The 16,235-nt window shown below is 39.0% G+C and overlaps 1 protein-coding gene across 1 annotated transcript; it reads left to right on the forward strand.

The window, feature by feature from the left end:
• The first annotated feature begins 1,782 nt into the window (after window positions 1–1,782).
• On the forward strand, window positions 1,783–14,660 carry FXN (frataxin). The gene is made up of 5 exons (XM_065406767.1): window positions 1,783–1,884; window positions 3,714–3,811; window positions 5,015–5,135; window positions 8,947–9,044; window positions 13,152–14,660. Exons 1-5 carry the CDS (start codon window positions 1,783–1,785, stop codon window positions 13,303–13,305), a joined length of 573 nt encoding a protein of 190 aa, XP_065262839.1. The 3' UTR covers window positions 13,306–14,660.
• Window positions 14,661–16,235: the final 1,575 nt, after the last annotated feature.

Below are 16,235 nucleotides of genomic sequence, written 5' to 3' on the forward strand. Positions count from 1 at the left end.
TGGATCAGTGTAAGGGCTTTTCTATACAGGGAAATTGCCCAGAATATCTATTGCAGAATAACTCCTTTCATGGATATTATTCCAGAATGAGTCATTTTTTCCCTGGAATAATTATTCCATTTTGTGAGAGCAGTAATTATGCTGGAATAAAGTCACTTTTATTTTGGAATAGTGTCCACATGGGGAGCCTCAGTAGCTATACCAGTTCATTTTCCTGTGAAGATGAGCCCTAAGATTTAAATAGTATGTTACGAACTGCACACTTCCCCCCCCTACCTACCCAATTAAAATCCTGTAACAGGATATGTATTCTAGTATACACACCCTGCTGCGTCCAGTAGGGGGAAGTGCAAGCTCTCCATCTACTGGACCATTAGTGAAAAAGCTGCTCTGGGGATGGTAAAATAGATTTCTGGTGAGCAGCAGTGTTCATGCTGAAGTCTGATGCAACAGCAATAGATCTTGGTTTTTTGCTCCACAGAGGAACTTCATTTGTTTTAATCTTACTTGCTGTGTTCTGATATTGTGACTGAACTCAGTAGGATCTGGAAAAAATGACATTCAGATTTTTTTCCCTTCAGGAGTGTGTATGGTCTTGTTGTGTGATAACATTTGTGAAAGTTCTTCTCATTTACACAGTTGGGTCAACCACAGTTTGTCTTCAACTGGATGGAAGCATTTGTTCTTAAGAACATTTCACCAGAAATGTTTACATAGGGCAAGGTTTTTGAAAGTCAATGGGAGTTGTGCTCCTAAGTCACTTGGTACTTTTGAAAATCCCAAACACAATCTACCAGATTCTGGTGTCCTTCAGGAAAATCGTATGGTCCAGGTTGAGGTGCTCACTTTGCCATGTCCATGAAAGCTGGAAGTGTGGTTGAGTGTGGTTATGGCTGTTGGAAGGGGACAGAAGTGATGGAAACCTTTGGAGACTTTTGGTCCTTGTAATGTGAGGTACCCAGTAGTTTGATGAGCGCTGGAAGCAGGGCAAGGGAAAAACCAGGAGCTGCAGGATCAGCCCTGAGAATACAGACAGGTGGTCCAGCAGTTGCTAATTCTTTTGTTTTAAGTTCTACTTATTGTAATCATACTTATTTTCTGTAGCGTTAAAGCTTTTCTGGACTGTCTCTCTCATTATTTCATACTTCTAAAATATGTATATACTTTATTTCAGAAAGGAATGAAATTGAGTATATTCAATTCAACCTACACTCTTCTGGGTTTAGATGGAAATTTAGCATGTCTAAGCAGTTATCCCAGGTTTTGCTCTCTTGTAGTGAGTGTGCACTGGGCGGTACAACCAGCCTTGAGTCACATGCTGCCCTCTGTCCCCATAAACAGACTTTTCTAATTCGGGGAGACCTACCTGCTTCCAGAGCTGGCGGAGGTGAGGCTGCCGCTAGCACTGACTAGTCAGAGCCAGAACTAGTAAAGCCAGGGGCTTGGACCGGCAACGGCCGGAGCGCTGAGCTCCGCCGGCCCCCAAAGCACTGAGAGGCGGAGAGCTGCCCGGCTGGGGGGGAAGCGATGACGGGCAGGAGAAGGGCTGAGGGGACACAAGCAGCCCTAGCCGCGGTGCAGCCCCTGCTGGCCCATGGCATTGAGTGGGTGGGGCTCTCGGAATAGCCCCCAGTGGCTCTGGCCGGCGGCCCTAAGCGGACAGCCCCCCGCGCCGCTGGAGGGCGGTAGCTGCGACGCCGGGCCAGTCCCGGGGAGTTGGGCTGACGCGCGCAGAAGCGGCCGCTGCGGGCGGGCTGGGCCGACTCCTCCTCCGGCGGCGGCATGTGGAGGCCGGGGCCGGCGCGCGCTGCGGTCCGGGGCCTGCGCGAGGCCGCGGGGCTCCGGGGGGCGCTCGGGGGACCCGCCGCCTCCTGCCGCCAGCCCGTGAGTAGCGAGCCGCGCGGCGCCCGCGTGACGCGGCTGGGGCAGGCAGAGCCCTGCCCGGCCCGCGTGTTGGGGGCAGGGAGCCGCTTCCCCCCCGCCCCCGGAGACTCGCCTCTGGCGCCGCTGAAGGATTTGCCGGGCGAGTCTCCATGAGCTGTTTCAAATTCTCTCGTTCCCATTGTCGCCGAGCCCGAGACGGCCAAGCCCCCGTCCCCCTCCTCCCAGCAGGGTTGCGTTCATGTAGCAACGCAGGACGGAGCTGTGGCGCTCCTAGCCCACGTGAATGCAAAGCGCTGCATAGGGGATTGTTGCACTTTTTTAGTAGTTGAGAGGTGGGGAGTGTCAGACTATGGCTTTAAATGCTTTGTCATTGTCTTGAAACTGGATCTCTGCCTGCTGCATGAGTGATCGGGAGTCAGGGCCGGAGGTAACAGCATGCAGACACAGCAGCAGAAAAAAGTGTTAGTAGGAGGTTGAGGAGATGCTGCTGAGGGTCCCCCCCCCCGCCCATTGCATCGTTGGGAGGGAGGCTTTTAAACTCTTTATCTGTGTCTTATTCCATGATCTACTATAGTTGAGGAGCTTTATGAAAAACATTCCAGTGTTGTCATGTCCTTGTGTTGGTGTGAGACAAGAAACGATCAGCAGCACCCAGCAGTCCTCTGTACACAAATTACTCCTTCAGTGACACTCCGAAAACAGAGTCATTATAGTGTTCGATGTGAGATGAATTTAATGTTCAGTCCATTTTCTAGTGGAGTGAAGTCCACAGACATCACCTCCAAAACTGAATACTTTGTCTATAGGGAGGACATTTCCCCAACAATTCAAACCAATTTTCAAACTAATTAACAGCTTTCAGAGAGCTCCAGTTAACAGAACTATTCTAGCCCCTAGAACCTTGTCTGTGCTGTGGGTCCAAAAGGTTTTAACTGGTTTGAATTTTTTGCTAAATTTCCCCAGTGTAGACAAGGCCTGATAAGCCCATCTTCAGTAGAGACAACAGGGAGTGGATGCTCAGTATTCAGCATACTTGGTGGTGGTCTCAGCTTGTCTGAAGACAAGCAGCATGGTGACTGTAACCCCAACATGTGAAATTGTGAAGATTAGTTTGGGGAATTAGAATATTTCTGTTAGTGTGCTGCCACTTTAGGCAAGTTTCTAGCTTTCTTTTACATAGCTTATTTATAGGCTTTCTATTGTATTATCTGAGTACTTTAGAAACAATTAATATATAGCTGCAACACCCCATTTTACAGGTATGGAAACCGTGATTAAGACCAACATTTTCAAAAGTGACAGTTAATTCGGGGTACTCACCTTGAGACGTTTAGGACTTAATTTTCAAGAGTGATGAACACCCACGGTTCTCATTGATTTCAGCTAGGGTTGTGGGTGCTCAGCACTGGCCGTAATCTGACTCCAGGTGCATGAACTCAGGCGCACCAAATTAGTGGACACTTTTGAAAGTGTTGGCCTAAGTGACTTGTCCAAGGTTGCTTAGGAAGTCTGTGACAAACAAAGGAATAGAACTCAGATCTCCTGTTTTCTAGTCTAGTGCCTTAAACACAACATCATTTTTCCTCTTACTAAATCATAGTAAAAGGCAAGTGTGTTCTAAACATGCATTTCTGCCTCAAGAATACTGATAGATGTATGGACTGGGATTTCTGTGATAGTTTTTGCTTCTTTGTTGGTCCTGTAAGATAACAAATGAACCTTTAACTAGGAAAAAAAAAAGTGGCTTTGGGATTCTGTTTCTTAAATATGACAGAAATTGACATTTTGTACCATTACTTTTGTTAACATTTAATTTTACTTATTTTTAGGATTTTCATCTGCAACAATTAGACCATGTTCTAAAGGTTAAAAACAGAAGTGTTCAGTTTATTAATTTAAGAAATGCAGGAACTTTGAATGACAAAAGGTAAGTTTTATTCTGAATTATTTATATGAGAATTCTGACAGTGCATACAGATTCCAGAGAAACCATCTGTAGATGTGGCAGCCATGAAAATTAATATAGTGTGATTGTTGATATGAGCTAAGGGAAAAGGCTAGTCTTGTGGGTAAGGAAAGGACTTGGAATGATCACTTCTGAATTCTATTTCTAGGTTTGCCACAGATTTCCTGTGTGAACTTGGGAAATCACTTAACCTCTCATGCCATAGTTTTCCCATCTGTAAGGTAGAATAAATGATTCCCCACTGTACCTCAGATAAGTGGCATGAGGCACTCTTGAATGAAAGATGCTATAGAAATTCAAAGTATTAAGTAACTTTGCAGTATTTTATGGTAACTAGTTACTTTGTGTTGTCACATTTGTTTGATACTGAAAACATTTCACTGAATTGCATATTGTTATAAATATACATACACAATACCCAGATGCGCAAACTAGGTTAAAGCGCACCACTGAGATGGATTCAAAATTAATCTTTTTTCTGTGAAGAGACCCAGGTTTCCAGGTCTGCAGCTGCCTCCATTTCTCTGTTGGTAAAATGGAGGTGTTGAGTGGTTTACCTAATATTTGTAACATGCTTTGAGATTCTTGGAAGAAAACTACTGTAGAAGTGCACAATTATTATTTTATTGGAATGAATGGGGACTTCCAAAAGAGGAAGTCACTTATGGTATGTAGACAGGATGTGTCTGAATGTTGACATCTTTACAACTTTGTTTATACACACAGTTGCTATTTCCTGTATAATATGTGTCTATAAACAACATACTGTATGTTTATAAATATAAATTATTTAGATTTACCTTAAAGATTAAGCAGTACTTGCATGGACAGAGTACTTCTGCAACAATGTTGTATTTTAAAATCTAGAGATCTACCTTCAGTAACATTCTGGGCACAGAAGTAACTGGGGAAAGAACCATACTTAGTCCAATTAGCTATCTATAATCTCAGGTTTTAAAATTCTACCTCAATTTATAAGGTGCTTTGTGGCATACGGCAATTTGTGACAAATCACCTCCTCCAATCGCATGTGATTATCTCATGGTTAACATGTTCCCAAAATGATAATGTTCTCGTTTTGTATTTGTTGTAGGAAAGAGTTTCATGCTAAAGTAATACATATTTTCTCCTAGTAATCTCAGATTTGTTTACGTGCCACTGCAGTTCTTTAGATGAGATTACTTACGAAAAACTTGCTGAAGAAACACTGGACTCATTAGCAGACTTCTTCGAGGATCTAGCAGACAAGCCTTTTACACCTGAAGATTATGATGTCTCCTTTGGGGTATATTTTACAGTTTCTGTTCTTGCTGTAATTATTCTAGGGTTTTTCCTTAGGGGAAATATCTTCATTCAACTAATCTTTAGTGCAAAAGTTTAAGATTTAAGAAACAGTTCACACTGAATAAATAAGTGAAATATATCTGAAAATCAGGTTTTTAAATTTGATTTTACTCATTGAGGGAGTGGCAGCATTTTTGATGAAAAAATATATAGTACACTGTTTTAAGATTTAAAGAATTGTAGTATTTAGTATTTAAATGATGAAGTTCTTTTTATGAGAATTAAACCATTATTACATGAGGCTGAAAATTGGTTTCCGGTATCTTTTATACTGGTCTCTGATACTGGTGTTACACATGTCATGTTTGAATTATCTTGGTGAAAGTGACAGCTGTAGCTAAAAATTATTTTCAAATACCTATCAGTTTATTTACAGTTGGTGGAATCAATCAAATTGTATGCTGTTGTGCTCTGCTTGAGTTGAGGAGAGTAAAATCTAACCCAGGCCACTGGCTGCAACATAGCTTCTGCACTATTCCGGTCTTTGGACTGAAATAATAGCTGCTTCCTGTTTATATCCCCATGTGGAGGTTCTCAACTACTGGCTCCACCAGATTAGGATTTAGGTGCATATAAACGGGCAGCTGGAGCTTGTGTTCTGTGTATAGAGGCCTTTAGTCTTCAGATCTGTCCATATGTCAGCTTTTCTGAGCACTACATTCACTCTTTATATCACAGAAGTACATACACAATGGGAAAATAACACCTTAGCCTCTTTTTGTATTGGCAAAACTGATAAGTAATTGATCTGGTCAAATATTCAGTTAATATTTTACCTGTAACTTATCCAGTAAATAATAGCAATGTATTATTCAGCTCCTAGTGTTTTGAATAGATATTGAAAAGCTGTGATTATTAGCCTTTCAATATCTATTCAATATAAAGAATATTTTGAAAACTAAATAGAAAAAATAACACCAAAAAGTTTGGTTTTGTGTTTTTTCTTTAGATTAAATATTTTTGATATGCTTCCTCACTTCAATTGCCTTTCTCTCCAGTAACTTTTCAATGTAGTGTTTTTGGCATGTACTTACTGAAAGGTTTGGAGGATTTTTATTTACATCAATCTTAATATGTACATTCTGACTGTTTGGATTCAAATTATGAAAATACTAGTAACATGACAAGCCACAGGGTGGCACACTTGGAAAAGAACTGGCAGAGTTGTAATATCTGTTGACCTTTTAAATTTCTCCATTCAGTTAATATGTGGTGTGCTGGAAAAAGTCTCCCTGGAGAGTAATCCTGTTAGCAGAAATTATTAATGTCCATAACAGCATGCAATAGTTTCATACTAGCTATGCCACAAAAATGAAAAATTAGTTTTCAAGTGTTGTTTTATATTAAATTAACCTTTAAAAAGGTTTTAAAATGTATTTTCCAAAGTTTCATGAATAGTACAGAATGAATGTGTGAATGTTTTGATACCAGGGTTTGAAGATAATCTTTCCTTAATTTACAATGTGAAAGCAAAGATCATCTCTCTTATGTCTGACACATCATTAGGGCTTCTGATTTTAGCTTTTACCCTATTAAAGCACCCCGATACAAAAAAAAAAAAGGTGTTTGTCCATTAAACACTGGAAAAACACCAGAAATGATTACTTGTATCTAAGAGCTTGTCTACAGGAAGCAGTAATGCAGACTGCAGGAGTGTGCTTTCTAAGGCACACTAATGTGTTGTGCATTAATTGGTCCATGTAGACCCTGCTGGCACGCACTGAAGGCTTCCTACTGCATTATAACATAGTGCTGTTTGCAATAGTACTACGTTAAAGTGCACTAGGGACCATTACATAGAGATTACTGATTACCATATATACTACTGTAATGCGTAACGTCGTCATATATGTTATTAATTTACAGTATATAGAAAGAGAGCCCTCAAAGCCCCCAATTTTTGGACATCTACATAAAATTCAAAAAATGCTAAAAAAATAAAACCGAAAAAACAGAAGCCCCATAATAATGTAAGTGTTGATGTAGTGTTCTTATTAGATCAGTTGAACCCTATTTGGTACTAGTATACTTTAACATACAGCATGCATTATGGGATAATGCTGAACACTTGTGTTTAGCTCTGAACATTAGCTAATAGAATATACTAACATTTGTGCAAATGATTTAATTGGAATAATTTGTAGCATTCAAAGCTCTCCAAGGTATTCTTGTTTTACCTGTTTCATTTCATTCTGTTCTTAGAACACTGGGAAATAGTAAGGAGTGAGCTCACAATGAGACTGGGAAGAGGTTAGTTTTAATCCTCATGACACATTAGGCTAAAGCAGTACCCAGTTAAAATAAAATAACTGGCAGGGAAATCGAATGACTCGGTATTAATTAGCACCATCAGAGGTGTGTTTTATTCATTTGCACTTCTTTTCCCCTATACCATAGAATAATCAATCAACCTTTGTTTCTTTACTGAACTCGGACAGTAGCAGGGCTGGGCTTTAGATTAACACATCACTTGTGAGATATCAGTACAGTAATCAAAAGGGTTGGCTGATGTTGCAGAGGAAGTGGGCTCTAAACTGCTGCTTTTGCTATGAAATTATGTTGAACTTTCAATAGCTACTCGGTCAAAAGGTAAAATGCTGTTGAAATTTCAAAACAAATTGTTACCTACAGAAAATTAAAACTGATCTACCAATTGTCTTCTGGATCAGAAAAAGGTAATGCGGGATCGCGAAAGGTGCTGTGAGACAGTGTGGGCTGCAGTGCATTTGGGGAGGCTGTCGGGAAAAAGAAATATGCAGCTATCCTAATGCCTGAAGTAGCCCCACAGTACATAATCTACAATACTGCTATTTTTTTAAAGTGTAATTGAGGTCACTCTCAGGTTTACTCAGTCCAAGTGGAATCTGTCTTATGCCCTTAAAGTTAGGACTCTCCAAAAGAGTTATAGTTCCCCTCCAAAATTACCTTCTGAAAATGTCAGGCCAATGTAAATCTGTAATTCAGAGATGGAAGGAAGGAAGGAAGTACAAAGGAAAGAAACACTTTCTTGGAAAATGTTCTATAAGTGAATCAAAACAAACCTCAGATAGTTAGAAGTGGAACATTCCTGAGGTATAATCCAGGATCTGGGCACTTCATCACAAGTTATGTGGGAATGTACTTGTCCCACTCCTTTGGAGACCATATACAGTTACAGAAAAGTACAGTAAACCTGGATAGCTCGGAGATTCAGTAATGGGACATGGAGCCTCTTGCCTCTGGCCACCTGTTTTAATTGGTTTCAGGTTGTTAGTGAACAAAAATAGTTGCTTTCTGCTAGCTGTTGAATGTTCTCTGAAATTAATTGATGGTCTCAATCCAGTTTCTAGTGGACTGAATGCCCACTTCACAATTGAGCACTAATTAGTGCACATGCTGGCAGTCTCAGAAGAGAAGTCAAAGCTCACAGGAGTATTATTTATTTGAGTCCTAACAATGTGGATGGTACTGTACCAACACACAAGTCCAGATCAGGAGAGCTTGGAGTCTAGCTCAGACACAAATGATATATGTGTCACCATGGAGACTGACAAGTTTTCATATCTAACGGTGGTCCCACTGGTCATCAGTGAGGCAGAATGGCATAGCAGATTGTGGAGGATTTGAATTTCCACTGATGATGCTTATTCAGATATCTCACAAGTTGCTGTTTTGATCTTTATATCTTTTTATAGAAGAAAAATCATAATTCTTATTAAGTAATGGTACATCGATACTCCTCCCTCTTCCCTCCTCCCCCTTTTATGCTTTAGAATGGAGTTTTAACAGCTAAACTAGGTGGAGACATGGGAACCTATGTAATCAACAGGCAGACACCGAACAAGCAGATTTGGCTGTCCTCTCCTACTAGGTAAGTAATTATCTGTATGCTAGGAAATGCCTGAAAATTCAGAGATGAATTAAAAGCCTGCCTGCTAGCCCCGTGGAGACTATTTAATGCCCTGATCACATATTTTATGCATTTTCTCAACACATATACCCAATAGGATTTTCCCTAGAGGTATAACAACTAGTTGCTGTTTATACTTCAGGTGGTGACCGACAGAAATGGACAGGCTGACCCACAAACTAGTGCAGTAAAATGTATAATGTAATAAAATGTGTTCCATTTTTTAAATGTCAAATTTCACAAGCACTATGAACGGGACTGTAGCCTATTCATAGAAGACTAAACAGCTGTGACAAAAGAACTGTCTGGAAGAGAAATGAGATTGTGTTATGGTCTAACACTGTTCTTTATGGATTGACCCTGTAAGCCTGTGTACGAGTTCCTTGTTTTGTTCGTGTGCATATTTTCTACAGTTTAACTGAGAGATGTTTTTATCGATCTTGGGCAGTTCTTAATGTGGAGGTCTTTATTGCTGTGTCCTCTGCCTTGTCTTCTACAGAAGTTTGATCCATTCCAGGTTTTGCAGTTGGTTCTGACTGGGAGTGAGATGTACAGAATGTGTTGAAAGAATGTCATGAGTGGCCTCACCAAAAGTTTACAATGAAATCTGCCACTCTCCCAGCAGCAGACTGAGGGAGTCTTTCATCTCTCTGGCATTGTTGATGAATGGTTTAGCTAAAAAGGAAAGACAAAGCATAAAGATTCACTGTACATATGCAGGTAGATTTCTTAGAGGTCATTCAAATAGAACATACTAACTATAAAATCAGGAATGGATCAAGCTATTGTGCAGTAGGATTAACATTTTTGAACGTGAAATTTTAGAGAATCATCTTATTTTAAATAGTCCACCTAAGTAATTAAAATACTCCTTAGTGATTTGCCTTCTAGCCTGCTGTAACTGTTTTTGGTGTACACTTAGTTGGTGTACAGCAGTGACTCTCAACCTTTCCAGACTTATTGTGCCCCTTTGGGGAGTCTGATTTGCCTTGCGTACCCCCCAAGGTTCACCTCACGTAAAAACTACTTGCTTACAAAATCGGACCTAAAAATACAAAGGTGTCACCGCACACTATTACTGAAAAATTGCTCACTTTCTTATTTTTTCCACATACGTTATAAAATACATCAATTGAAACAAATATTATACTTACATTTCAGTGTATAGTATATAGAGCAGTATAAACAAGTAATTGTCTGTATGAAATTTTAGTTTGTACTGACTTCGCTAGTTATTTTTATGTAGCCTATTATAAAATTAGGCAAATATCTAGATGAGTTGATGTACCCCCTGGAAGACTTCTGAGTACCCCCCAGGGGTACGAGTACCCCTGGTTGAGAACCACTGGTGTACATTATATTAGATAAGCCATTGTAGCCTATTGTTAACCCCTCTCTCCTCCCAGAATCTTGTTTGTTTAAATAAACAAGATATTGCATTTCAAAGGGTTTTTATCTTGGATAGGCAATACGCAAGAAATCAAACAATCCTTTTTATTTATGTCTAGACACTTGCAGACAGTGCCTCAGAATCCAAGTTATGCATAAGATTTTTTTTTTTAACCTCAAGCATAAAACACAAGTTCAGGTTCTATTACATCCGTATCTGGAGATTAAGAAGTCAGAGAGTTTATATTGTATTTGGATCTATTTAACTTTTATGCGCCAGTGCTAGCTGAATGAAGAAATACATGTTCCTGAATAACAGATTTGTGGAAAATATAAATAGTAGTTTTCATCTTCAGTATGTTCAAGGGATAAAGAAAGGAACACCAAAAAAATAAATAAATAAAAATAGGCTCTGCTAAAAGCTCCTGACCCTGAGAGAATTTTTCATACGTTTATTTGTCTAAGAAATCTCTTTCCCTTGTAAAGATTTGGCTTTATGTTCATCTGTGTATGGCAAACATTTGTGTATTTCCTGCAAGAAAACACTACGTGTTTACTTAGTTTTCCAACTCCTGCTAAGAGATCTTGTAACTTTTATATGCAAACATGTACTGCATGTACTGTAACTAACGCTCATAACATCTGTGTCCTGGATGTGATGCGCTATGGAGTGGGAGAAGCAAGCAATGCTGCTAATGATAAACAGTATTTGAATATTGTGGTGTTTGCTACCTCAACACAATAAATGTAAAATTGTTGAGTGTTAATGACCACTTTGGCAACAACACTGAGAGGCAGAGATTACGAGGCAAGAAAAGGAAACTACTATTGAATTTCTCTAGCTCCAGGCTGCTGTGCTTTGTTACACACATGCAGGTGAACTAAGCCTGCATTTATATGGCAATATACAATTGGCACATTCAAAAGAAGGTGTGCCACCTGCACAAAGTTTCTCTTTTGTGCAGCTCCATTAATTAAAGCTTTTAAACATTGCAAAATGTCTTTAGCAAACAAGGCCTAATTATTTTGGTTTCGTGATCTTTTAATGCTTTATAAAATGTATTCATATTCTCGTGTGAGAAATACACTTACTGTATAGACACTTGGCATTTTGTTAGAATTCAAAAGATCCTTATTAAAAGGTAGTAAATGTACAGCATTTTGAAGGTGTAAAGCACTATACATGTTTATTATTTTATATTTGTTAAATAAAGCACAGTGATTTGATATTTACTAGGTAACATTTCAAAACAGTTCCCATCATTCATCAAAATATTTTGTTTTAGTCCAGTTGCCCTAAACCATATCCCATTCTAACTTTTTATAGGCTGTCTCCACATCTAGAATTGCACATGTTACAGTGTAACAGTAAAAAGTTACTTCTTTTTGCAAAGGCCACACCAGTGAGAAACACATAATAAAATAATTGGAGCACATAATCCTGACTCAAAACAGCCATCAGCTCGAATGCAGCAGAAGAGATGTCCCTATAGGATCCCAGTCATTTTGACTTACCTTTGTGTGTTCTTAATATTTTTAGTTCATGCCCTGAAGGTTATTCATTGCGATACTGTGAATAATTTAAATATTGAGGTGTCAAATTTTTTCTGTTAGTTTTTAGACACTGCAGCCTGGCATGCGTGTACAGGACAGCCTGTCTTCAAGCAGAGTTTGTACTGGAATCACCTCTAATCCCAAGGCAATTTGACCTAGAAATATGATTTCAGAGATAAGAGGTTTCAAGACATCCTTGTATTTCATTCTCTGCAGACATTTTTATTCTTTTGTCTCCTTCCCTTCTTACTACTTCACCAAATGCCCTCCATGGCAGACATAGATTTCTGTGTTGACAAGTCAAAACTGCCTTCATTAATAATAAATACTTATTAAAGATCCTTGCAATTATTCTTCCCATTTTCCAGGTGCATAACTGAGGCAAAGGTAGATGAGCCTGCCTAAGCTTGGTGGCTGAGTCTGGAAGATAGAATCCAGGTCTCCTTACTGTGTTTGTTGTGGGAGTGAAGCATCTCATGACACCAGGAGCTCCAAATTGCTCTCCGATATAGATCTCCCACATGGCAGATTATTTTTTATTTAGTAATTTAATCCTATTGTGTTTAACTTGAGAGAGAAAATATTCTTTGCTCTGTGCAGTGAAGCATTTTGGACATTTGCACATTATAGCATTGTGTTAGAATGAATACTTTATATTAATACAGCGCTTTACAAACAACTCTTATAACACTCTTAGGAGCTAGGTATTATTACCACAGTTACAGATTGTGGAGAAGGTAAATCAAGTGAAGGAGAGAAGGACCTTAATGGCCTTGATCCAGTGAAGTGTATAAGCAAAAGTACTCCCATTGAAGTCCATAGGACTACTCACATGTTTTAATTTACATGCATGCTTAAGTGCTTTGCTGGATTTAGGCCTTAATGATTTCTTCAAGGCCACGTGTTGGAACCAGTGTGAGAGCTGGAATTAGAATTTGGTGATGATTGGCTTCTAGTCCATGCTGAGACCATGAGCCACACACCTCTTTCTTGGTGAATATTGTTTTACTTCTGCTGCTTTCTTTAACTTAGTAATTCAAATCCTCCTGGTGTTTGTTTGGAGATGGCTGAAATTTCAGAAATGTTTGACCTATGCTCACACAGTATACATGTTCTGTTTTCTAGTGGGCCCAAACGTTACAACTGGACTGGAAGAAACTGGGTGTATTCTCATGATGGAGTATCCCTTCATGAACTACTAGCAGTGGAACTCTCAGCGGCATTGAAAACTAAAATAGACTTATCTCCCTTAGTATACTCTGGAAAAGGTGATACTTGATCATTGTCTACCTCAAAGAAATCAAAAGACTTCGTCCTGTTGCCCCTCTTTGGTATATAGTTCCTAAGGTTCACACCTTGTTCTACGTTTGTCTTCATATTTTTGTTTCAACTTCACTATGTTGTGTAACAATAATGTGAACATAATATTTTTCTTAGCTCTACATGTTTGGGTTTATGTGTTAGTGTGTGGATTTGTGTTTGTTATATGGATTTTTTTTTGTGTCACTGCCTCCAAAATTCATAGCTAAGAGTATGGTATTGGACACTGGTTGCCCCAACTACATTCTGACTGGTTGGTTGGTGATTCATCAGTAGTGCACAGATGGGATCTCATGACCAAAGAAAACTCTGCTACTTACCTTAGGCCATATTGTGGAACCCTTACCCAGGTTCCATTGAAATCAATTAGATGAACTGGGGGGAGTAAGGTAATATTCTATGTAAGAGCCTATTGTGCTTAAAAGAAAATAAGGAAAGGGAAAATGTTTTTTCTTTTCTATAACAGGTGTAATAGGGATTTTCTTCTTAAAATACCACAGGATTTAATCTGAAATTCACATTTCTGCCTTTGCCCCTTCAGACTTATCCTTTTAAGCTAAGCTTCCAGCTACCAGTTCTGCTATCAGCAGGGGTCCAAATGGTACATGGAGCTGAAAAGAGTGTTTGATTTAGTTTAAATGTCTAATGATACATTCATAGTTGTAGAGAAAGGGATTTAGAACCTTTTCTCTATTTCCTTGTGCTATGAGTGTCTTCATAGCGTAAGCATACATTGCATAAATATATAACTCTTTAATATTATTATTATTATTATTATTAAGCAAAGTGAGGATGTTCTGTTCCAACAGCAATAAGCCATGCCAATTTTTGCACTGGCATAGCTCATGCTGCACTTCTCATGTAGTTGAAGTGAGGCACAAGGCCAAAGGCAAAGTGACAATGCAAGGCTCACACTGATGCAAACCTTGTTGTGTTATTGCTACATTCTTAGGACTGAGAAGCTGGAGTCTTCGGCCTAGCTGAGAAATAAAAAGAAATGAGGACAAAAATAGGTGATTCACTCTACGTATTACACCAAATAACTTGTAAAAAATAATTTAATAAGTGACATGCAAACGTGTGACGCTATAAAATTTGCCTTACTGTAGCATTACCATTATTTCTTTTCAAAAATTGTATATAAAAAGGGAGCCCAAATTTGCTGTCACATTTGAAAGACTGAGCCACATTTATGTAAGCTTTTAGCATTACATTAAAAGAGGCCTGGTACCGATTTTGAAATGCAACATTTTCTTGGGTTCTGAGTTCCCCAGACAACTTCCTTGTGTTTAGAATGACATGGCTGCCTGGTTGGCTAATACTGTTACTGATGTGATGTGTCATTGAAAGATATCTAATAAATATACAGTATTCTTAGATGGTATTGTCCATTATTTAGGATTAAAATGGAATTCTTGATACCAGCTCTTGGCCACTATTAATTAAAATACGAAATATCTCATTGGAGCCAGTTCTGGATTAGATTCTGTGCTGTGTATGTGTATGTTTCAGCCAAAGGAAAAAGGGAGTCAGTCACCTGAAACCTTCTCTGCTAAATTACTTCTGAAATCAAGGAAATACAGTGAGGGCTACCAGTATGAGTTGGTGAGACCAAAACACACCACTACGCAAAGCAGAGATAAAACTAGAACAGTTAAAATGGATGGGGGTGAGGAGAGAAATACCTCATTTACAGCAAATGGAAATTTGAGATGTAGCTGTTTAAATTTCACCCCTCGACAACTCACAAAGCTAGATTTAGTCAGACATGTATAGACATTAGTGGTATATTCACACAGCATTTTGGCAGCCACAGGAGCAAGTCTTCCAAGCTGGGTGACAGACTTGAGCTAGTTGGATCCATGCTGGCACTGTAACAATAGCTGTATAGACAGTGTTTTGAAGTTGCAGCTCAGGCTCTGAAGCTTAGGGAGGGGCAGGTTGGGAATACAGCTACACTTTACGTGGTCCAGCACAAGACTCTTGGGTGAAGAGCATTTCCAGTGCAGAACTACAGTTGTAGAAAATCTTACTAATGGATGTTAGAGTATGACCAACTGTGCAAGTGCTAATCTAAGAGCTGGCTCCACTAATAGCCACTTCCCAGGCCCAACTAATAATTGGGAAAGACCGGAGAAGAAGTAGAAGATTGCTGCACCCTCTGATCTGTCCCTCTGCACTAAGGCCGCAATATGTTTACACAGTTGATGGGTACCATTACCATGAGGATAGGTGCTAAAGCTCCTCTTGTCTCTTGCTCACTTTGCTTCAGTTGTGGCATCATGCTCTCAGACAAATGTGCTGAATTCAAAAAGGTTGAAAATAGAAGGTTAAGAAAAGCCCCAATTTATTAGTTCATCATTTCTTTAGGTCCACTAGTTTCACAGAATGAAAAATCCCACCCCGGAGGGGTTTATAGTCTAAATAATGGATAAGACTGACAAGTGAGGATATACACAGTAAAGCTATGTGAATAACTGTTTTTTTTTCATTTTCTGGCTGAACCAAAAAATTTATAAAGACCAGTTTAGGTTGACCCACAACAAAAATTTCAAGGTTTTGGTTAAACAAAAAAGTTGGGAGGGGGGATTATGGAGGTGTTTTGGATTTTTTGGTTGAACAAAACATTTAGTTTCAAAGGTTTTTTTTAACCTTTTAAAAAAATATTGAAGTAAAAATCAAAATGAAAAGTTTTAAATCTGAACATTTCATTCAGAAAGTGGTGAAATTAAACAGCTTTACTTTAGAATTTTTTTCCTGTGTGTGTGTTTCTGTGTTTGTGGGTTTGTTTTTTTCCAAAACCATACAGCACATTTGACATGAATTCACAAATTGTTTTGGTCAACCTGAATATGTTTAAAAAAAATGTCAGCTGAAAAATTTGGCCTG

The sequence above is a fragment of the Emys orbicularis genome, chromosome 6 (assembly GCF_028017835.1).
Source record: "Emys orbicularis isolate rEmyOrb1 chromosome 6, rEmyOrb1.hap1, whole genome shotgun sequence".
NCBI lineage: Eukaryota > Metazoa > Chordata > Testudines > Emydidae > Emys > Emys orbicularis.

Excerpts from the sequence above, each read along its gene's own strand:
- FXN (XM_065406767.1), top strand. The coding sequence starts at position 1,783 with ATGTGGAGGCCGGGGCCGGCGCGCGCTGCGGTCCGGGGCCTGCGCGAG. Across the intron at positions 1,885-3,713 it reads CCGCCTCCTGCCGCCAGCCC|GATTTTCATCTGCAACAATT; the intron begins GTGAGTAGCGAG and ends ACTTATTTTTAG. Across the intron at positions 3,812-5,014 it reads GGAACTTTGAATGACAAAAG|TTCTTTAGATGAGATTACTT; the intron begins GTAAGTTTTATT and ends GTGCCACTGCAG.